Source organism: Pagrus major, chromosome 13 (genome assembly GCF_040436345.1).
Source record: "Pagrus major chromosome 13, Pma_NU_1.0".
NCBI lineage: Eukaryota > Metazoa > Chordata > Actinopteri > Spariformes > Sparidae > Pagrus > Pagrus major.
The window spans coordinates 339,343-362,500 of NC_133227.1; the positions used below are offsets into that span (position 1 = coordinate 339,343).

At 41.2% G+C, this 23,158-nt stretch overlaps 2 protein-coding genes across 2 annotated transcripts in view; both read left to right on the forward strand.

Annotated features, from left to right (window-relative positions):
• The first annotated feature begins 280 nt into the window (after nucleotides 1-280).
• On the forward strand, nucleotides 281-10,798 carry LOC141007220 (clustered mitochondria protein homolog). Its single transcript, XM_073479567.1, has 28 exons — nucleotides 281-1,418; nucleotides 2,421-2,581; nucleotides 2,670-2,841; nucleotides 2,940-3,080; nucleotides 3,169-3,299; nucleotides 3,387-3,541; nucleotides 3,929-4,054; nucleotides 4,148-4,295; nucleotides 4,467-4,559; nucleotides 4,897-5,115; nucleotides 5,359-5,534; nucleotides 5,630-5,938; nucleotides 6,030-6,148; nucleotides 6,720-6,821; nucleotides 6,900-7,000; nucleotides 7,161-7,313; nucleotides 7,462-7,524; nucleotides 7,618-7,865; nucleotides 7,950-8,034; nucleotides 8,288-8,441; nucleotides 9,143-9,282; nucleotides 9,369-9,449; nucleotides 9,574-9,699; nucleotides 9,858-9,979; nucleotides 10,142-10,235; nucleotides 10,324-10,458; nucleotides 10,539-10,612; nucleotides 10,723-10,798. The coding sequence occupies exons 1-28, from the start codon at nucleotides 281-283 to the stop codon at nucleotides 10,796-10,798; spliced, it is 4,842 nt and encodes a 1,613-aa protein (XP_073335668.1).
• A 1,806-nt stretch (nucleotides 10,799-12,604) lies between these two features.
• LOC141007274 (lissencephaly-1 homolog A-like) overlaps nucleotides 12,605-23,158 on the forward strand; it is a 16,790-nt gene continuing 6,236 nt past the window's right edge. The window contains exons 1-3 of the mRNA XM_073479620.1: nucleotides 12,605-12,758; nucleotides 21,174-21,462; nucleotides 23,060-23,144. Of these exons, the coding sequence (XP_073335721.1) occupies nucleotides 21,431-21,462; nucleotides 23,060-23,144 (117 nt within the window). The 5' untranslated portion in view covers nucleotides 12,605-12,758; nucleotides 21,174-21,430. The remainder of the gene's footprint in view (nucleotides 12,759-21,173; nucleotides 21,463-23,059; nucleotides 23,145-23,158) is intronic.

Here is a 23,158-nt window from a genome sequence, read left to right on the forward strand (position 1 = left end):
TAGAGCCAGTGTTTGGACTGTGGAAGAGGACCCGCACCATCTGTAGAAATAAATGTCTCAGTCTAAGGTAACGTAAACACTATTACTATCAGGTAATTATACGCTAATGAAAACATATTCATTCATTTTGTATTCCATTCTGCCAGTTTATTCCCTTAAGTCCTGCACGCTGGAAGTTTCTCTTACTAGCCTATTGTTACTTAACCCGTATAAACACTGTGGTCTTTTCTCCCTTAGACCACCTGCTCAGTTGTATTGCTGTTTTGAGCACAAAGGCACCATGGGAAACATAGTCCAGTGCTGTCACTACTTTAAGTGCAAAGATGGACCGGCTCGGGGTGAGCCTGAAAGATCCCCTCTGCTCTCCAGCGAAGAGAGTGAATGTGACTCTCCGAGCCTGCCCGATGACTTGGAGGACGACCTGTTAACCGTCTCCATCGGTGTGACAAACCCAACCCTCGAACCAGAGAACTTCCTGTTTCCCGACATCATCCTGAGCAGCAACCTAGGAGGAGACGTGACCCTGGTGGAGCCGATGGTGTGTCTGCTGGTGTCGGAGGAGGAGGAGGGAGTGAGGGTGGATGAGCCTGTGGATGAGTTACAAGAAAGGAGCAACAGGTGGAGAAACAGAGGGTACTCTGAGGTTGAGACACAGACGGAAGTGGAGACACAGATCGGTATGGGGGTGCAGACTCAGACAGAGTCACAGGCACAAACAGAAATACATGTGTGTCGTAATGTGACCATGGAGAGGGAAGTTAGCGCACTAACAAACACTGGCACCACCAAGCAGATGGCTGTGGATGTTTGTGAAGAACATGAAATAAAGCAACAGGTGGACATGCAAACAGAGCACAACGCCGAGTTAATGAAGGAGTTGAACACAGATGAAAATGATGTCTTTAAGTTGCAGCAGAATACAGACTTTGCCTGGACTGAGCACAACACTGTGCCCACACAGGAGAGTGTTGAAGACAAAGAACAAAACACTGAACACAACGTAAACAACGTGGATGAGAACATTCCTGTAGAGGAGTCACTGCCGACAAAATACAGCGTCAACAGCGCTGAAATTATGGAGAACTCTGACCCCGATGAGTGTCGTGTAGACGTGACACAACAGAGCAATCAGGATGATGAACAGACGGGACAGGAGACTGTGGTGTCAGGTCAGAATATCAATGAAAAGGACTTTAATGTTATCCAGGCAATAACAAACAGTCTGCCTGAGGAGCACACAGATCAGTCGAGTTTGAATGAAAAGAGGGAAGAGGATGACAACAGGAATGGTCTGCAGCAGAATGCTTTGGAGTTGGAGACGGTCCCGGTCCCGGTGGAGGAGGAGGAAGGGGCTGAGAGGAAGCAGATGACCTTGTTTTCAGTTGACAGGCTGTTTCTGGCAGCACCACATGTCAAAGGTGTGTCGTTTAATTCGACTGATTGTCTTTGCTTGTATTTTCTCTGTTGAGGGTGTTTTTGTCTATCTTTTACGATATTCAAACATGTTCCTAAGGCTTCTAGGCTTCTTCACTTATTTTCGTACTAAATTTAACTTGGAAATAGAGAATGGCTAAATTATTATAAAACTATTATAACATTTTATTACTCAGGATTATCAGGTCATAATTAAAGGAAACTGGAAAAGGAAATTGTACATATACTTGACAAGTGAATATTGTGAAATGGCTTTTTGAAACTGAAAAGTGAAAAGCCAAATGTGAAATGTTGGATGACACATGGAAAAAGGAAAAGGCTTCCTAAAAGGTTCACATTTTACTTCATTTCAATTTCATGTTTCAATTTGAATATGTACTTTTAAGCTATTTTAGCTATTTTAAAGGTGCCGTATGTAAGATTAAGATGACATAAAAAGAAATTACTCGTTTTGACATTATGACATCTGTGTATTGGGTTGCAGTGATGTCTACTGAACTTAGCATGCTATCAAGTTAACCCTGTCCTGGACCAAAGCTCCTGTGCTATCAGTATAAACACCAACACTTTCTTGGTTCTCCAAGCTCCCAGTCCAGACTGCTAGCTGCATGGCTAACTGAGCTAACGAGCTAACAACTGCTACAGTCAGCAGTAGTTAGCGTATCTCTAGTGAAATTCTGCCCTCCATTTGTTTTGAGTATGACTTGATGACGCATTCTTACATATTGCACCTTTAAATTTAATTATTTAATTTGATTTAATTAATTTGAAATATCATTTTTTTATTTTTGTAGAGAATGTCCGTTTCCAGTTTCCTTTTTCTTTTTAACATTTAGTTATTGCCAGATTATCCTTCATTGAAATATAATAATAGCTTATTTTCCATTTTCCCTTTTAGTTTAAATTCTGGCAGAAATCTAATATTCCATATCACGCAGCCTGGTTTCAATGTCACACTCTCATTTTGTCTCTTGTGTTGTCAACAGTGCCACCAAGTCAAACTGAAGAAAGCCCTGAGGACGAACCTCCAGAGCAGTCTGATGGTGACAAAAGCAAAGAACTGAGCATCAGTGACATAGTTGATCTCCAAGAGACCGGCTTCACTGTCAGAATTCAACCTCCTGGAACCGAAAGTTTTGAGCTTCAGGTTATGATGCACAACTTTCATTATTTTCTTAGAGGTACTTCACTGTGTCTTCATGTTGTTCTTAATCTAAACTTCCCTCTGCTCTCAGGTGTCAGGCCAGCTGCTGGTGGCAGAGCTGCATCAGGTGCTGATGGAGCACGAGATCACCTGCCACCGCACCTGCTTCTCCCTCCAGCTGGGAGGCACCGCACTCGACAGCCTCACAGAGCTGCGCTCCATCCAGGGCATCCAGGACGGAGCGCTGATCAAGGTGGTGGAGGGTAACGGCCTCAACCTTTTCTTTTTTCTTTATAACTTGTCTTTTGGTGATGATTTATTTCAACATTCTAAGCATCTCCTCTCCTTGTCCTTGTTGCAGATTCCTACTCGGTGCGTGATGCTCGTCTTCATCTCAGACATGTACGTGATCTTCTGAGGAGCCTCGACCCTGCAGATGCGTTCAACGGAGTGAACTGCAGCTCACTATCTTACCTCACCTTTTACACCAGAGGAGACAGGGGTAATTTTGTTCCCTCATTGCCTCCTCACATCAGAGATTTTCTGTCAGTAATCATTCAGCCTCTTCACCCCATTGTCCGTCCCTTCAGATAGTGACAGTGTGGGGAACCGGAGAGCTCCTGAAAAGGAGTCTGTTGACTTCAGGCCTCCAGAATATATTCTGCCTGGATGTAAGGACCGACTGCTTACTCCACTGCAGCCTGTCAGAGATGACTGGAAGGTGAGAGATCAGCTTTTGTATATGCATAAATGACAGGTTAAAGTTCTAATGAGGCAACAGTGGACATTTATGAAAGTATCATTTCAGCCGTTACAGTGCCTGCGGGTTCTGACCATGAGCAGCTGGAACCCCCCTCCAGGAAACAGGAAGATGCACGGGGACTTAATGTACCTCAATGTCCTGACAATGGAGGACAAAGAACTCAACATTACATCATCTACACGCGGTTTCTACCTCAACCAGTGAGTGTTAAACTGATCAGCCATTGGCATGTTTGCCTAGCCATAAGATGAGTTTGTAGCCATGCCAGGACAACTGTCAGTTGGCATGAAATGTTGTACAATGATCCCCAGAGGATGAATCCAAAGATTTGGGGGATTTTTTTGGGGCTTTTCCCCTCGCATTGTCTTTGTTAGCATGTTAGCATGCACCGTCCTACAGAGCCATGCGCCTGACTCTAGACTCTCAGTCTTGTTTTCTAGTTGTGAGTTTCCTAATATTGTATTTCTTCCTTCTTTTTATTAGAGCAACACCAACCCCAAAGAGCATTAAACAAGCAATAGTTATGACTGATGAGAACAGTAGAAACTTACTTGGATTCAACTTGTGTTATGCTCTGACTGCTCCAGGTCAACTGCCTTCAGCTTCAACCCTAAACCTGCAGTTCCCAAAATCCTTTGCCACTCTCTTGTTGAGCTGCTGAATCAAGTCAGCCCGGCTTTCAGGAAAACCTTCAGTGCCCTGCAGAAGAAGAGGTGAGCAAACTGTCTGTAATGTAACAGGAGATACTTTCATCCCTATAAAACAGAAATAGTCAAATTTTTATTCTGTCACTTGCTGTGAACCAGAGTCCAGCAGCACCCTTACGAGCGGATCGCAACACCCTTCCAGGTGTTCACCTGGATCGCCCATCAGGGAGACCACACCCTCGACTGTGTCAGAGCGGAGGAGACACACACCAGTCGCATGGGCCAGGACGAGCACACAGCTGGGCAGGTTGCAGACATCACATTTGGAAATACAGAGAAATATGATGTTGCTGTAAAGTACAGTATTCATGACACATGCATGTATGCACATACATACATACAATATCAAAGGTTTCATGATGCATCTGACGCTAACTGATGGTGATGATAGCGGTGATGCTGATATTTATGGCCACAGAGTCGGGACTGGAATGAGGAGCTGCAGGGATGCAAGGAACTCCCCAGGATGTCCCTTCAGGAGCGTTTGCACAGAGAGAGGAGCATATTCAAGGTAAGACCACAGATTAACTTTTCCAATTCTCTCCCAGATTAACGGTGAGAAAAGCAGACTTGTGACTGTGCGATCATCAGTTTAAATCCCTGAAGCACTGACCAGGAGTACAGGACCACCCTTGTCCTATCCTTTGTACTTTTAATGAAATAACGCTAACTTTCTCTTCCTGCTCTGGGATTAGACTACATATTTACCCCCAGTCATCTTGAAAGCTTTACACCATTTTTTCTCAAAGTCAGCCTCTCTTGAGTTACTGTGCTCTGCCTTTGTAGGACAGTTGTGTTGCTTTTTATCAAAATCAAGTGTTAACCAAGATTTGAACCCCTCCTTACAGACCAACAGTGACTTTACGGAAGCTGCAACACGAGGCGCTGTAGCTGTCATCGACGGTAATGTCATGCCGTTGAACCCAGGGGAGGCGCCTCATATGCAGATGTTCATCTGGAACAACCTCTTCTTCAGCTTGGGGTTCGACATATCTGATCACTACAGCCCAATAGGGGGCAACAGTGCTGCTCATGCTGCTGCCACTTGTGACCTGAGGGGAGCACAGGTAGAGATCATTACAGGAATACCTGTTTGGGATGCATTTACTGTTTCATCTGTCCCATTTGAAAGTATATGTTGGTGAAGAAAGGACAGTATTATATTTAATATTTCTGAAAGGGTATCATTGTGTGGATATTATAAGGAAAAACTATATTCTATACACCAAGGAAATAATCTTCTCTGCACTTACTTTTCTTAGTATATGTTCTGGCAATCAAAACAAAAATACTATGGTGCTCTGCTGCAGGCATACGCATCTGTCGACACAGAGGGACTTCACACTCTTGGGACAGCTGTGGTGGATTATCGTGGCATCCGTGTCATTGCTCAGACGATCGTTCCTGGGATACTGGAGAAAAATCAGGAGCAAAGTGTAGTCTATGGCTCTAATGACTACGGAAAAACTGTTTTTACACACACCAGGTAACACACAAAAAAGTCTAATTGAAGTATTTAGTTTTTTATCAAGTTCAAACATAATCAACCTTCAACCTTTATTTTCCTCAATATTGTTCCAGGTTTCTGGAGCTTCTTGATAAAACCAGTAAACCGCTAAGAATCCAGCGTCACCAAGTGCTGGACCATAGCGACAGCCCAGTGGAGCTTTGCTCTGGCATCGAGACCAAAGGCATCCTGGGTAATGACGGAAGACCTTACATATTGGACCTTCTCCGGACCTTCCCCCCCGACCTTAACTTCCAGCACCCAGAGACAGAGGAGAGGAGGGAGGTGCCGAAGGTGTGTCAGAGCTTCGGTTACCCACGGCAACATCATCACAGCCTGGCCAGCCTGAGACCAGAGCTGATCGAGGCCTTCGTCCAGCACAGGTGAGGAAGAGGAGATGTGGAACCCTGAATGCAGCCACCATGTAACAATTCAAAACTTATTCCTCTTATCTTGTGTTATTTCCTGTCGCAGGTATGAACTTTATGTCAAGATGGTGTCCCAGGAGCTCATCCAGCTGGAAGAACAGGATAAATCCATGGAGCAGAGTGAAGAGCCGAGAACTGGAGAAGCCACTGCCGTTCCTGACATGGGTGAGTAGTCAGCTAAAAGAAATGAAATGATAAAACCTATTGATAAACCAGTAGAAACTGGATTACTGCACAGAGAAATTAGTCTGAGAAACACACAGTGTGAAGGTACAAAATTGGCCAAGAAAGAAGACGTGTGTCTACTATGATATTATACAGTAGTTTATGTAAAATCACAAGTTCATAATGAATTCTTGACCATTAAAACAACAGCTTGGCAAACAAACTCATCACAAGGTCTATTTACTAGATATTCTGGAGCTTTTGATCACATCACATGTTGATATCCGAACTGAGATGTTTAGAAGTTCAGTCCGAGTGGTGAAATGTAACTAAGTACATTTACTCAAGTACTTTCACTTGAGCCGCTTACAATTAAGATGTTTTCACTTTGCAAATCAAGATTTTACACAATACTGGATGAGATCTTAAGATGGATATCCAGTGGGGATATTTAATAGATGCTCAAAAGATGCAAATATTCATTGTTAATTAATGATTGGGGCCGGGAACAGCAGTGGGGATTCTTTCTTTCTATCCAACTCATACTGCAATTTTTATTTTACTTTTGCAGACTTTCAAAGAAGAAATGTGATTATGAACGCATGTAAGGCTGTCGGATCCGTGAGTGACTCGTGCTTTGACATCCGCTTCAATCCTGATGTTTGCTCTCCAGGTATTGAACACACTTAAGCACACACATGGTCATCATAGAAAAATCAGACTAAGATTGAACTGTGGTTCTTTGCTGCAGGTGTCCGTTTCTCCTCTGAGTGTGTTGCGGAGGTTCAGATGCAGAGGCTCTTGTTATGGGACGCAGCTGCTTTTCTACTGTCCAGTCAGATTCCAGCAGTGGTGAGTAGAAATAATGTTCAGGTCTATCATGTGTATGAAGATTAAGATGATATCTGAAGTTATTCTGCTGCCCCTGTGTCTGTGTCTGTGTGTGTGTGTGTGTGTGTGTGTGTGTGTGTGTGTGTGTGTGTGTGTGTGTGTGTGTGTGTGTGTGTGGTAGCTGAAGGACTGTCTCAACCTAGCAGCAGTGCCGATGGACGGAGCGACCCTGACCTCAGCGCTACACCAGCGGGGTGTGAACGTACGATACCTTGGCACCCTGCTGAGCGAGCTGGACAAGGTGGAGGAGAGAGGAAGACTCAGCCACATACAGGTAGTTTGTTACAGCTTTTATTAACCATAAACCATGAATGTAAAGTCATCATAACTGCCTACATCTTACTCTTGAGTTTACTTTTACAATGATAAGATTTCCACTCCAATCACTGCTAAAGTCTTCCTGATCAAATGTTCCCACACAGAGAATTTCTGTCAGTGAAATCATCATCAGAAGTGCAAAACACATCTTCAGGACCTATCTACAGGTAAACTAAATAAAGTACAGTATTAAAATATATATAATGTTTTGCAATCCAGCAATTTTTTCTAACATCAACATGTATTTGATTTTGTCCCAGGATGTAGAACCTGCAGCGTTCTCTGCTGCTGTCAGTCACTTCCTAAACTGCCTCCTGAGTTCCACCTCCTGTTTCCCCGACTCCTGCTCGGATGAGCTGCTCTCTCGTCGCAGGAGCCGACGTAGACGGAGCCACGGGAGCCGAGTCGCCTCGTTGACGGACAGCGTGTGGGCCAGACTGACCCCCAGCGAGCTGTGGGGCCGGATCAGAGCTGAGGCTGGAGATTATTATCACTACACAATAGACAGGTATATATGTGTGTCTGTGCGTGTGTGTGTCTGTGGTTGGATATGTGCAACAGGATTTTACACTGTCATCCTCTCTGTGTTCAGTGAAAGTATAGATGAAGTGATAGAAAAGCACGGCCTTCAGAGGATCTCCCTGCTGAGAGAGATTGCCATCAAGACGGGCATCCAGGTCAGACATCGACGATGTTTCTCTTCATAATACATTTACCTATGTGATGAAATGTAGCCATACAACCTAAGATACTGCTTTATTTCAGCAAAGTGTCACGGGAATGAAAGTTTTCTTGTAAACAGCAAGTCTTTCAAATGAAAACTGGTCTCACTTGCACTTGTTTTTCTCGAGGCTGCCAAAAGTGCAAAGTTTTCTGGTGCAACTTTAAAATGCAACTCCTCCTCTTCTTCTTCCTTTTCTCTGTATTTAGGTGCAGATGAGGGAGTACGTGTTTGAGTCTCGACACAGGCCAGTGTTTAGCGAAGAAGATGTTGTTAACATGTTCCCTGTGGTCAGACATCTCAAACCCACAGGAACCGATGCTACACGGCTTGTGATGCAGGCACAGGTGGCGATACAGCAGGGTGAGAGACACAAATACCAACACTAACAACTCTAAATATGTATTGTATTGTCACTTCACATTTTTCAAGTCTTTCTTTAAACAAGATACTCACATAAACATATACTATATGGATACATTGTAAGAGTTTCTGCTGGCTGTAGTCCTTCCTGCGTTTCAATCTAAATTGACAGTAGCTCTGGAGGATACCTTGTTGATTTTGCTAACTCAGACTGCTCAAGTCTACATTAGCTTCTTAAGTTTAAGATCAAAATCATGCATTTTTGCACAGGATGGCATCTAGCAGTAAGGTTGCGATTGCGACCACACGAATACTGAGTACCCTTCCAAGCATGTAAGAGAACCTATGGTGGCCATTTAAAACCTCGGATAAGCGTTTGTTTGTTCTGAGCTTCTCTAGAAACACAGTGGTGCAACATGGTGGAGTCGCCTCACCCTCTGTACATATAATAGGCTCAATCTTAGGGGGGAAAAAAACAACAAAACACAATGATTCTTAGTTTAAGGTGGTTATACACTATTGAAAACATAAAGTAGAATAGATCCTCCTAAATCCTACACACTGGACCTTTAAGTGTGGCTCCCTTCTCTCCTCTCTCCTGGTAGTGAATACCCCATCATTGGGTTATTAAAACGGACTCTTCTTCTGCATAGTTTTTGGTACATTCGAGCCTCATCAGCAGTTTTTGTGTTTGCTTTCAGGGCTTCTCAAAGATGGCTATGAATCGATCAGCCAGGCCCTGACTCTGTTCAGCAGTGTGTGTGGGGTCCTGCATGAGGATGTGTGCATGTGCCTGCGTCTCCTGGGACGGATCAGCTACATCATGGGGGAATACGCAGATGTAAATACACATTACAATGTCTTTCTACCATGACCTTTTACCATCATCACCCTCGTCTTGTTGAATGATATCTTCATGTCTCACAGGCCCTCAGCCACCAGGAGAAAGCTGTTATGAGTACTGAGAGACTACAAGGTATAGACCATCCACAGACCATACAAGACTATGTGAGTTCCTTTAACTTCTCATAGATCCAGAAACAGATTGATGGACCATAACATTTTAACTCTATTGATATGTCATGAGCTGTATGTGTCTTCACATGGAAGTATTCTCCCATCTGTGATTCAGACTCATCTGGCCCTGTACTGTTTCGCTGGTGGCCGGCTGTCGACCTCCCTTCAGCTGCTGTATCGTGCTCGGTACCTCACCCTGCTTGTGATTGGAGAGGACCATCCACAAGTCGCACAGCTGGATGTAAGTGAGACCTCACTGCCAAAAGTTTCTCTCTGTCTAATTTATTGAAACAAACGTGTGAACATTCAGGCAAGGTCTCTGCATATAGTCAATTTCATTTGTGCTGGAATGTGTTGGAAATCATCTGTTAATGTCCCTGTTGTGCTCTGCTTCATTAGAGCATGCTGGGTCTGGTGCTTCATGGGCTGATGGAGTATGAGCTTTCCCTGAAGTTCCTACAGAATGCCTTATTTTTAACCTCAAAATACCACGGTGCCACATCTCTGAAGCATGCACACAGGTAACACAGTTTGGCCGCCTCACGTTCCTCTTACCAAGTAGATGGAAAAACCAAAATCAGAGATTACAACCTGAGAAAATGAAAGAAAATGCTGTGATCTTCCTGTATTTCCATCAAAGTTCTCTTTACCTTTATGCCTCTCCACGTCTATGTTCTGTGCAGTCATCATCTGCTGGCAGCTGTGTACGAGAGCAAAGGAGAGTTTCGATTGGCTCTGCAACACGAGAAAGAGGCTTATTCAATATATAAAAGCCAGGTATGCTTTAAAATGCTGGAATATAGTGTTTGCTGGTGTTATGTTTATGCTACTTTAACTGAGAGACTTCTTTGTTCCACACGCGAAGGTTGGCGAGGACCACGACAGTACGAAGGACAGCTCCGAGTACCTGAAGAGCCTCACTCAGCAGGCTGTGATCCTTCAGAAAGCCCTCAACCACATCTACAGTAACACACCTAGTGCCTGTATTCCTCCTCCAAAGGTTTGTACACTTTTGTAAATAAATGTATAAACACATGCAAGCATTTCTGGTTGTTTATCTCACCTGTGTTTTTTCTCCAGTTTTCCACACCAAGCCTTCCCACAATCCTTCAGCAGCTCAACCTGACGTGTGGAATCATTCTCATCCCCCTCAGGTGAGCATCCAGAAATAAAACTAACTCTCACCTGAATATTATTGCGATAAAAGGAGATAGTAAATGATGATTTCCTCACATAATGTGTGCATTGTGTATTTTCTCTCTAGTGCAAAGGAAATTGCTGACCTGAGGACTGAGTTGCAAGGAAAGGTTCAACTGGAAGAGCTGGAAAAAAAGACTTGAGAAGTGCAGACAGCAAATCTGTGGATAGGTAGAGTCACAATGAAGCATCTGTGTTTTGCGTCAGACTTCTGAAAATGACAACGGCGAATAAAAGCTGTGAAAATTGCTGGTTTTAATAAGTAGGTTAACCTGCTTTGGACAACAAGTAACAAACAGGTGCAGCCATCTCCTTTTTGAAGAGGACTCTATTATGCTGCTGTGTGTGGAGGACTGTGGACATTGAAGAGAGCTGCATTTAATGCCTACAGCCATGATATAGCTCTTGTTGAAATATATGGGATCCAGGCTGTAACGGTGATTGCAAATATGTATTACTTTACTTGTTTCTGTCAAAGAAGAAGAAGAAGGCATACTTTATGAATGCTCATGGGGAAATTCAGTGTTTTCACTCTGAAATGAAATGCATATTAAAGAAAATGTGTACTGATTATACTGCTAGATAAATGGACAAGCACAGTATGTTTAGGCCTACTTCTACTGAGAACAAACAATATAGCAACAGTGTACTAAAAGTCCAAATTTGTTAGGTTTTTAAATGACTTGTTGTTGTTGTCTTGCAATTCCCTGTGTGTCCACTGGGCTTCACACTTGTGCCACAAAGACCTCTAAGAACGTGACTATGTCTTTATCTATTCAGTATATATAGAAAGTATAGGCCTACAGTCTATTCCTGAACATTTAAATCATCTTTATGGTTGTTTTGGATGTGTACTAGCAGTCCATTGTGATTTGATCCATGTTTTTGTCATGAATATGCAGGTGTCTGAGCATCTTATGCGTTCATTCTACAAGAACAAGTGAGATTTGTGGCTCACTAAGATGAAAATGAGAGCATTAAACTTGAACTGGTTTTGTCGTCAAGTGACATTTTGTGGAGTTGGTCCATTGACACCAAATTAGTGACTGGTTGTGAGGTAACTGAATTTTATTAGAGATATTAAAGGGGCACTGTGTGACGTTTAATATTAACGAGGTAATAATACAAACTTATTTGTTCCATAATTGAATAAACAAGCTGTTCTTAGAGGAAAATGAGGTCCCCAGAACACAGTTTGAAGCTAGGAAAGTGGCAGGGTCTGCCACATATAAACAAAGTAAAACAGCATGAAATTGTGTTGTCCTTTAAGGTCAGCTTGGTTTGTTTTTTCGAACAATGTGTTTATTGATTTTTCGTAGTACAAATGTCAGCATTATTATGCAATACATTACACTGCAAATCTTTACTTTAACAAACAACCCCACCCCCCACCCTGGCGCGCGCGCACACACACACACGCACACATTTATTCTCTCTCTCAACATCTTTCAGTATCAATCAATTCAATGGTACCTCTAATAAAGTAAAAATATACAGACAAAAAGTTACACCATTGCAACAAATTCCCAAAACATGCCTCCATTCACTCAATGAAGATCTTTCTCTTCTGATGAAACTGTCTTGCCCAAAACTACATAGTGCACCTTTAACCCAAATTACTGCTATTTAAATGTATGGCTGACAGCCGCTAATCTGTAAATGTACCCATGCTCTAAGGGTAAAATAATTATGGGTTCTGTAATAGTTTCCTGGCAGTTTTCTTCATTATTTACCATCTGTGGAGCAGCTGCATGATTTTGTCTGTCCGCCTCAGTGAGAAACTTGTAAATTAAAATGTGTCTGTAGATAATAATAATAATAAATAAGGTATATGTGACTTGTGTTGGTGGTGTGTTTTCCCTTTAATTCAGGAGCGACAGATGTACACGCTGCGCGCCTCCGCTCACCTCGACGTGCGCGCAGCCGATATCCAATCGCGACCGTTAGCTGGGGCCGGGCAAATGCGGTGGTACCAAAGAGGAGAAAAAATCTGACCGACCGTGCCGGGTGATGTGAAAAGTCACAATACCACATCAAAACCAGGCTTTCCCATCGCATGCTTAGACTAGTCGAGGGGATATGAGAATGGCCTTTTATCAGCGGGTAAGTTTGTGTTTATTGCAAGCGTCTATATTTTTGTTTTGACACTTAGAAAGACTTGTTATTTTTGACGACGAATTGCCTGCAGTGTCTGCGCTTTCCCGTTGCGATCTCAAAATGGCGGAGAGGCCGAATGCTAAGCTAGCTAAGTGGCAAAGTTGGCATTCACGAGAGCATCGATTGAGAGACTGGACATTGAGATATTCCAGCGGTAATATTACTCGGTTATGTTGAAGGTGGTTGCTGTCGTGAAACCCACTTCTGTACGTCGCGGTCAATACGTGATTTGGCATGGAGACACTTGTTGTGAGACCTAGCTAGCTGAACATTTGGCTAACGTTAGCTGCGTCTATTTATGGAAGTTCAGTGGGGATGAGCTAACGTGGTACGTTAGCCGGGTAATGGCTAAATAATAAATATATTCTGATCTTGCCAGAAAATGCATAAATTAAATGCTTACATTGACCTAGTGATATTATGCGTTGTGCAAACATTTTAATATTTGTGCGTAGCAGTTAAACCGATGTTGTCTTGTACTGAGGGATATTAACGCTAGCTACTAGCCCTAAAATCAAACTTGGGTTACATATCTCATTCCCCTACACGTTTTAACAGCTAACTGATATTTCATTCTCAACAAGTGACGATGTTGCTCAGCGTGGACCAACGCCCTTTGTGTGTTTTGGTATGGTGACTGTGCGGTAGTGTAAAGCTAAAGCTAGCCTGCTCAAACTGACAGCTCCAGTTAACGTCTACGTTATCGTGCTAAGCTAACGTTAGCTGGAAAGGGCGTTGCTGAGCCATTGCTGCAACTTTGCCCTTGTGGGCATCGAAGCTTGGAAATACGTCACCCGTGCTAGATTTTGAAATCAGACCTGTTTCTTAAAAAACAAAAATAACTGTCTTTAGCTAATGTGGGTTGTTTTCATGCATACTGCAAGCTCCCTCAAGGTAATCCATCAAGGTTTGATGAATCACAATCAGGGTGGAGACTAAAAAAAAAAAGGATCAGTACGAAATACTGATACTGACTCATGAGCTGAATGCACTAGCTAATTTGATAGCCAGTAATTGTCTAGTAGCGTCTATCGCAAAGCATTAGATCTGAAGGCCCATGTCTGAGGAATATGCACAACATTTTAACTCCAGCATAAGATATTATTTACCTGTTTTCTAATATGATAAGATGTTGTTGAAAGTGCAGAGAAGGCTTTGCTTTATTTTTACACGACTCCCTACTAATTTACTGAACTACATTTTTTTTTTTAACAAGTAAAATGCTTCCTAATTAAATGTGAATTCAAAGATGGATTGGTGTCATGTTTTAATGTTTTGTCACAGCTGTTTTGATATTCTGTCACTGTCTTCTCACGTTTAAGTCCTGATTGCTGGCATGGATGACACGTGCTGTATGTTTTAGATAAAGGTTGAGTAACTTTTGAACTTAGTGTTTTTATTGTGGGGCCATAGACTAATACCACCATAAATCCCAAGAGACATCATCAATAAAGGAAATGTAATGAGCTGCTGTAGGCGGCCAGTTAAAGGAGAGCAAGGATTTGCCTCAATGTTTGGTTTGTAATCAAACATTGCCTTATGGTTGAGTTTGTGCCAGCAGGGACTTGTTTGGCCTGAAGGTCACCCATAAGGAGGGGCATTGTACAGCAGCTTGACACAACCAGAGCATAATGACAGAAAACTTGATATGCAGTCGAATGAATGCCTGTGGCTGGTTTAATTGGTCTTTGTTAGGTTTACACTGATTGTCTCAAGTCAGTGCTTTTGTTTTTAAAAAATCACTCCTGCTTTTAAAAGTAAAATTGAAATTACAAGAAAAACAGTTTAGCATTATAGAAATGTATTTTGATTACCTCTGCCAAGGAGGGTATGTTTTCACCATGTTTGTTTGTTGGTTTGTCAGCCGGATTACACAGAAACTACTGAACCAGTTTCCACAAAACTTGGATGAAGGAAGGGGGTTCGACCCAGGATAAACAATAGATAAAAGGACACATCCAGGAATTTTTTGTCTCACTCTCTTTAACATTGCGAGATGGGTTGTTGGTTCGACATTTTTGTTAACTTCTCAGGAAATAATGCATGGATCCTGATGAGAAAATCCAAGTGTGCTATCTATGAGTGAGTACAATTTGAAGTTGACCCTAGATCTGGTGATGTTAAATTATGGTTAAGCAGTCATGGGTGGAGTGGAGTGTTTCAGTGCTCTCTACTGAGTGCCTTTCTAATTTCCTTTTACATTTGTTTTATTCATTAATGAAGTTTGACTTGATTATCCATTCATGAAAGTGAGTCAGGAGAGTCAAGACATGTATACCGTCTGGTTCTACTTCTGTAATCCAGATGTGAAATGGTGTCCCCGCACATGGGATGAAACTTTAATTTAAATCCTCAGTGTATAAATCGTGTGAAGTCATGGAGTCGTCATTTAAACATATAAAATTCAAATGAAAATGCCCATTGAACAATGAGTTGATTAATCAATTTTTTGATTGACCATTTTGATTATTAATGAAAAGAATTTTCTAGTTCCAGCTTCTCATGTTAGGATTTGCTAATTTTTTTTATGTTGTAATTGGTATCATTATAAATCGACTATCTTTTGGGCTTTCGACTGTTACTGTGACAACACAAGACATTCGAATATGCCGCCTTGGGCTTTAGGAAGCTGTGATGGACAGCTTGGAGAAAATAATTGATGATTTAGTTGAAATGGATAATAATTATCAGTTGTGGTAGAGTTAGTTTCCATCTGATGTTACCATAGCCCAAAGCGATGTTGTACCACTTGATTACATCATTTCACTAACAGGCAAACATCCCAAAGTTATTCAGTTTATAATATGATGCATCTCAGGAAGCAAGTCTAAACACTCCACCGTCATGATCAAAAGCCCTGAGGGAGAGCCCTGTTGATAGTCAGATTGTATTTGAGTCATATGAGGATCAGATTTGCAAATGGATTTCTACATTGTGTTAAAGAATTATTCATTTATACCAGGACTAATAACTGTTGGAGAACATGGGCACATCACAGCTGTTTGTTCTACTGGACATGGCTCTGTATTCAAGGCAAATTTTCAGTGCTGCCAGGGAAGACAGATGAGACATCATTGACGTCAGTCTGATATTGTAGCCCTATGGGAGCTTGGTCATATCTTCTGTTAAGCTTTTTTAATTTCACAGTTTAAACCAAGACAATGATAACACTTTGGAGTTCTTGAGAGAGCAATAGAGGTGTATAAGTTGTTGCGTCGGTGTTGTGATAATGAGTGGATGAAGAGAGATGGGAGGCTGCTCCACCTCCTTGTGACGTCTGTTTTCCTTATTGGCAGGTAATTTAAATATGGTTGTCATGCTGCCTATGCCCAATGGCCTTCACATTGACGCATGTAGTCTGTCACATACTGTGGTAAGATTGTTTCTCCATCCATGTTCAGCATTCAAAGCAGATGTTTTCTTTGGATTTATACTACAAATGTCCCAATCAAGTTTGTTTGGTCCTGATCCAGATTGGAGTCCTTTTTGATACTGCATAGTGCTGGTACCTACTTACATTTGCCCAAATGTTGATGGTATATGTAAATGTATATTGAATCAGAAGCTGTAGCCTTCTAAATTTGGCACACTTTCTTTTTCACAAGTGTCTTGATACATATACCAGGGGTCCTGGGTCAAAACTGTTAAGTTGATAAGCTTAAATTATTGATTGATATGAATGAAAATTTAACTTAATTTTGTGCGAAGCTAGAGAGAAGACGCATCACTGTTGTAGTTGTTTGGAACTACAAAAACAACATAAACGCAGCAGTTAGAGTGATGTTTCTTTTACCTCAAACAATCTTTGCCATAATGTAGATATTGGCTTTCATGGAACACACAAACATGACAATAGACACGTTTTATTTTGGCCTGTTGTCAAGTTACTCAGAGAGTTAATCAACAATGGCTAGTGACAGTGAAGGCAACAATCAGTGCTGGCTAAATGAGAGGCTGATCTCTGAATATTTTGTACACTAATCTTTGCTGATGAGAAAGAGAGACAACAGATGTATCACTGTCAATCACTGGTGCAATGAAATAATTCTTCATATTCACAGTTTGATATATGGGCTGATATTCATTTTCTTTACGCAGCCCATAACATGGATAAAACCCTTTCCATATTTAAGTGTTGCTATATCACCAGCTGTTGGTACTACTAAATGATGATACTGTTTCAGAACATATCTTTGGCATTTCTTTACTTCAGTTTTCTTGTGAGTTATTGATTAACACAAATGCTGATAACTTGTGCAACTACAACATCCTAGTATCAGCCGATACATCTCTAATTCATACACACTGCGGATTTAATAGCAATAGCAAGCCACCAGATTGAATAAGTAAATTATTTCAAAAACTTAGCTTGCACATTGTGTTTTGTATCACAGAGTAACATAAAATTATAAAATTGATGACCAATACAGTCAACTGTTGAATGAGTTTCATTAGATTAAACTCTTTGCACATGTCACACAAAAACCTTTTGTAAATTTCTCTACCATCTGCACAGAATTTTTAATTTAGATGGCAGACATTTGTCAGACAGTAAAATGATGTGTGTGATGTAATTACAATATGAATACACACTCAGTTGATCAACAATAATATTTAGTAATTGACCAGCCATACTTTTAGATTGCTGTCTCAGTATTATTACTAACTAACACCAGTTTTCATTGGCTTCATTGTAAGAACTAGCCACATGGTTACCTATTGCTGCAACTTTTAGTTGATTAATTGAAATTTGACAATCTAAAGAAAATTAATCACCATTTTTTCGTCATTTCCAAGCAAGCATTTGCTGGTTCCAGCTTCTTAAATGTATGGATTTACTGCTTTAGTTAGTCATTTATGATAGTGAGTGAAGCACCTTCATTTTGAGTGTAGAAAATTCATGAAGGTTTTTGGACTGTTAGTTGAATAAGATAAGTAATCTGGAGACGTTACTTTAGGTTATGGAAATTGTGCTAAGCATTATTTTTTAACATTGTATAGTCTAAATGATTAATTGATTCATCGTGTAAAATGAGCAGGAGATTTATCGATTATAAAAATAGGTGCAGCCCTGTGGTTACCCATTGAGAACCATAAATTAGTCGAAGCCTCTCTCTTCTTGTGGTTCACTTTTTCAATTTGTAAATTTAAATTATGTTTCTTGTATGTTTTTCAATTTGATTCCAAGTCATCCAGCATCTGTAAATTGCGCGAGTCTCTAATTTCATCACCATGGTGCTGTGCTTTTGTACATTTTGCCGTCTGTCCTTGGCAAATTATGCTAAATTTGTTTAGAAACAATGACTTGTGTGATCATTTGAACTTGTCCCTCACTGGCATTTCTAGAAAAGAAGTCCTTGTTATACTTTACTTTAAGTGGACATCAGCTTGTTTGAAATTCATACTATGTCATAGCTTCCCCCCCAATTTACAAATTTATTCAAGGACTACAGAAGAAATTGGTCTTTTCCCCTTTGTTTTGCTTGCAAGATCAGCCTGACTATGGTGTTCCAGAGGTAGGAAGGGGTCGGTTCAGTATCTTGCTCAAGGAGACTTGACTTTATTGCACTCACTTGGGCGTAATCTTATAGCTGTCAGATTTTGGTTACGGATTCATGACGTTATGTTGATCCGACCGTTGTATGATACAACTGTTTCTTTAGTTCAAAATGACTTAGTCCAAGGTGATGACCTCAAATGTCTTACTTTGCTTACAGTCCAAAAGCCATTCAGTTTACGATGGAAGTAAAATAGAAAAGAAGCATATCCTCGCAGTTTAGCTCACATTTTATCAAAGGAGTTGGCAGTTAATTCTCTGTTTCAGCACTTATCTAAGCTTGTGCTACTGTCTTTCAAAGCCAAACTTTTGACCGCTTATTCTGTAATGTTGTCAAAAGGCACCTTCTTTAATGACAGAGGGATCAAACTTCATACTGCTGTAATAAAGCTTATCCAGAGAGTGAAGCCCTAAGCCAAAATATGTGTTTATTTCTCACTAGAAACTGACTGTAGGCATGTGTCTACACTTGAACAGATGCATATTGTATTATAACATTTGGCTTTCCTCTTCCTTTGGTACAATCTTGTTTATGTGTGCAAATTCATTCAAAGCAATCATTGCATTTTACGAGAAGTGAACCGAGTGTTCAGATGATCTCATAGGTTGTAAACAAACCCCCTCCGCATCATGTCCTTTTGATAAACCTGATACATAGACAGGACCTTGAACCCTTCTTCATTTATGACTCTGACTATGTTCCCTCTTTTCATATGATAACTGAAGGACTTGTGCAGGACTTGAAGATAATTTTTACTTATCTCATTCTCCTGTTACTTGTTTATGTTGCTTTCACTTTTATCTATGGGTCCCCTTCAAACATATACCTGAAATACAGTTGCCAGTGAAGCTCAGGAGTCTCAGGCAGGTGCAAAAGCTACAGAGATTGTCTTGGTTGCGTAATAGTTTAGAGGTTGGTCTGTTTGGTCAAATGGCTATTTTTGAACCAAGCTGAGAGTGCTGCTCAGCTAAAATCACTAGCTCTGTCCTGTCTGCTCAGAGCACTCGTCATGTTTGCAGGCAGGAGAAGGAGTTCTTTCTAGGACACTGCTGGCACATCCCTGGCAAAATGTTTTGTTATCCTCTGCGGCTGCCATGTTTCACTGAAAGGAAATACTCCATTGCTCAGGTTTAAAGTAGAATATATGCAGAAGGAAAAATCTGGATGTTCGAAGAGTATCATTCAATTATTTATTTTCTTGAAATAGTCTTGTTTCTAGAAGCGGCAACTGGCGATGAACGAAGATGCAGACAAAAGAACGATGCACCAGACAATAATACAGGCAAGGGCGGCTCGCTATTAAGGTCCTCTCTGTGTCTGGGGTTAATCCTGTTAGCTACCGTCCAGTCCCTTCTTTACATTGCACTGTCAGCTGTATGGAGGACTTGTGGTCTCTATCACTTAGAAACCAACACACACACACACACACACACACAGACTGTAGGTTGTCTGGTCTAGCCACTAAGCAGCTTAGTGCTATTGTGGCCCCAGGTGCCAGCAGTGTTGAAGCTCAGGAAGTGAATGTTCTTATTAGCTTCACAATCCCTGGGTGGTGTGTTTTGATTTGTCAGCGTGTGCTGTTGATCTGTGCTCTTCTGTTGGGATGGTCTCCTAGTATACTCAAGAAAAACTTTTTTAAAAAAGCCCTGCAGGTAGAATTAGACATTACACACATATATGTATATATATATACACATATATGTATATATATATTTGCGCTACATCCAACACGTAGAGCGTTGCTTGTCCAGTCTTGTGTTGTACAGTAAAACATTTTTTGTAAGTATGTTTTGAAATTGATTGTGGCAACAATAACTGGTCTAAAGGTGCATGCATCAACGCATCAATGAATGAACAGGAGGATGACGACAAAGAACCCCTTTGAAGGCTTTTTTCCCTACTTCCCATCATTGTTTTAGAAAACATTGTACTTCCCTACTTTCTTGCCTCTCTGCTTCATTCACCCAAACCTTGTTAAACTTAAACTGCACTGTCAGGCCTGTCACTAGAACTATTTTTATCAGATGATATATTGTCCAAGAAATTGTGATAAACAGTATAATTGTCATAATAATATGATAGCATAATTCAAGTACACCCTTTAAAAGATCAATGAACTTTGAATTCTTAATAATATTAGACATTGGAATTGGAATGTAAAACAGATTGTAAATATAACATAAATAACAATAAATAAAATGGATTATTGGGCTCTGTTAACAAAAATTGCATGTAAACACAACAGGCATTATTGAGGGCATGTACATATAATCTACAAGTCATTAAGATTTGTACGATAAAGTGCTAACATAATTATTGTGACAGGCCTATGTACTGTAAGTTTTTGTAGCAACTTGGTATTTTTACCATGCAGATAGGAAGACCTCGTAACTAAGAATGGAATTTTCTTTTAACGCAACATTATGTCAGAGTTTGTATTCACTTCTGCGTGTAACACAGCTGTCCTGTAGTGAGACAGTACAGTACGTAGCAGTTACAGGTTGCTCCAGGGACCTCAGTAAATCACAGAATAGAGGCAGAGCAGCTGGAGGACATTAGAAGTAAAACATTTTCTCCATAAAATATGAGTTGCTTTAACCAAAATCAGTGATAGTTGGTACTGTGTGCGACGTAGTGCCGGAAAAGCGTTACGCAGTGAGTTTGGAAACGGGCGGAGTGGCTGAGAATCCATTCACCGTTAATATAACATTATTATGATTTTGAAGCTGTTATTTTAAGGGGAAAGAGCTACATAATGTTTGCTTTTTCCTGTTTTTCTCACTTCTCTCTCTCTCTTCATCAGGTGATGGGCACATCTAAACAGTGAGTGTGATTTGGGCCAGCGAACAACTTGTGGAGCCTCGTCCCGACAAGTTGATTGACAGCAGTACCTCCAGTTCACCTCCCTCTGCGTGGCCCTCTCTTCGCCACGCCCTGAGTCTCTGAAGGAAGAACATCACTGAGGGACCGGACGCCTCCCCACCACACGCTTCCCAGCCAGACTCCCCCAGCACATCACCTCACCCTTACCTCCCCAAGAGGGAGAGAACAGCAGCCACCATGGTGCTGTCACAGAGACAAAGAGATGAACTGTGAGTGCCTGGATATAAATATGTGGTTGTGCAGGCTCATTAGACATGCAAACAAGAACAGACATGTAGATGAACACACATGAAGAGGAGCACTTGAATTAAGTGTGTGTACATGTAGCCTTCTGAGCAAAACCTTGAAGTTTGTCTACAAGGTGAAGACGTACGTCACGTGTCTTCTCCTCTTGATGGAAAGCTGTTTGAGCAAAGTCATCCAGAACAGGTTAATGCAGATGTTGTTGTGAGAACGCACATTCCTTTACAAGAATGTGTAATCATTGAGGAAGAGATGTGAGCTTCAAGGTGCTTCACTTGATAGCTGCTTTTTGAATATTTCATAACCCACATGACAGGAGCAGAGAAGTGAGGGGGATGGGGAGAAGGAGGAACTTAACAAATGATGGCTGGTTAGTTTGAGCAGCACTGTGCGGTGGCTGATCATACGGTATGCACCCCAGTCCAGACGGCTCCAAACAGCAGATATTTTATCTTCATGGTGTAACCCTTCTCAGTCAAGAAAATATCTGTGCTGATGAGTTTGAATATGTTGATTGGGAGAATTAAGAGGAAGTCCTGCTGCTATTGACGGTCTGATGTTTGCAGTCTATAACAGACATTTGAATTAGGGTTACAATTATCAGCCATTTAAAGTAGTCCTGAAGCTGCAGCCTAAATTTAGCTCCGTTACTCATGAAATATTCACCCTTCTTCTCATAAAAGAGCTGTTCCACTCATTTATATAACTGCGCACACACATCTGTGTGTAGTTGTGTGTTAGTCTATATGTGTGTTTAAAGTTGTTTCCATGTGCTTGTGGTTGCCCAGTCCCTGTGTCGTCCATTCTCTCTTTGTGACGAAGCTCTGGTTTCCATGGCAGTGCAAAACATAGTTTCCCATTGATTCGGTCTTTATGTTTTGTTTTCTGTGCTGAAGGATTGTAATTTCTTATAGCACTTACTCAGATTTGCTGTCATTTAAGGTGGAACTGTGAAACTTGAATCCCCACTGCTCTCATTTGTTAGACAGGGTGTGGTCTCCTTTCTTTTAAGAAGGAACCAGCATTTCTCTTATTCCCATTCTCACTTTGACTTTGTTGACAGGTAATTCATTTAGCACTGTTTTGGGCATGGTCAAATGGAATTGCCCTCATACTGGCCGCTTAAAGGAAAAGTTCACCCAAAATAAAACTTAAGTCATGATCTACTCACCCTCACACCAGTAGAAAGTCAGGTGAAGTTTTTGCAGCATTCTCCTAAACAACTGAAGTAGACGAGGACTTGTTGTAATTATGCTGGACAAGCTATGGAGCCATTTAAATTCTTTATTTTTGGTTGACTTTTTATGTGTAATACAAGTCCCTATCTGCTTCAGTTGTTTAGGAGAATGCTGCAAAACTGTTTTGATGTGAAGCTCCAGAAATGTTTTGTGGACAATGCAACTTGCTCGGCATGGGCGTGACTAGATAATGACTAAATTTTCATGTTTGGCTGATCATATACTTTACAGCAGTAGGTTTATGTTGGCATCTGTGAGGATTGATCTGTAATTAGTGATAAAATCTGAAACCTTTCAAAAATCAATTTTATTCCTATTTTTCCAGAAACCGGGCTATAGCTGACTATCTCCGTTCCAATGGATACGAGGAGGCCTATTCCACCTTCAAGAAAGAGGCAGAGATAGATATGGTAAGGAGAGGCAG

Bases quoted from the DNA above. Each gene is read 5' to 3' on its own strand.
- LOC141007220 (XM_073479567.1), top strand. From the start codon at position 281: ATGGGAAACATAGTCCAGTGCTGTCACTACTTTAAGTGCAAAGATGGA. The intron at 8,442-9,142 runs GTGAGAGACACA...GTTTGCTTTCAG, and splicing joins ACAGGTGGCGATACAGCAGG to GGCTTCTCAAAGATGGCTAT. The intron at 10,613-10,722 runs GTGAGCATCCAG...TTTTCTCTCTAG, and splicing joins ATCATTCTCATCCCCCTCAG to TGCAAAGGAAATTGCTGACC.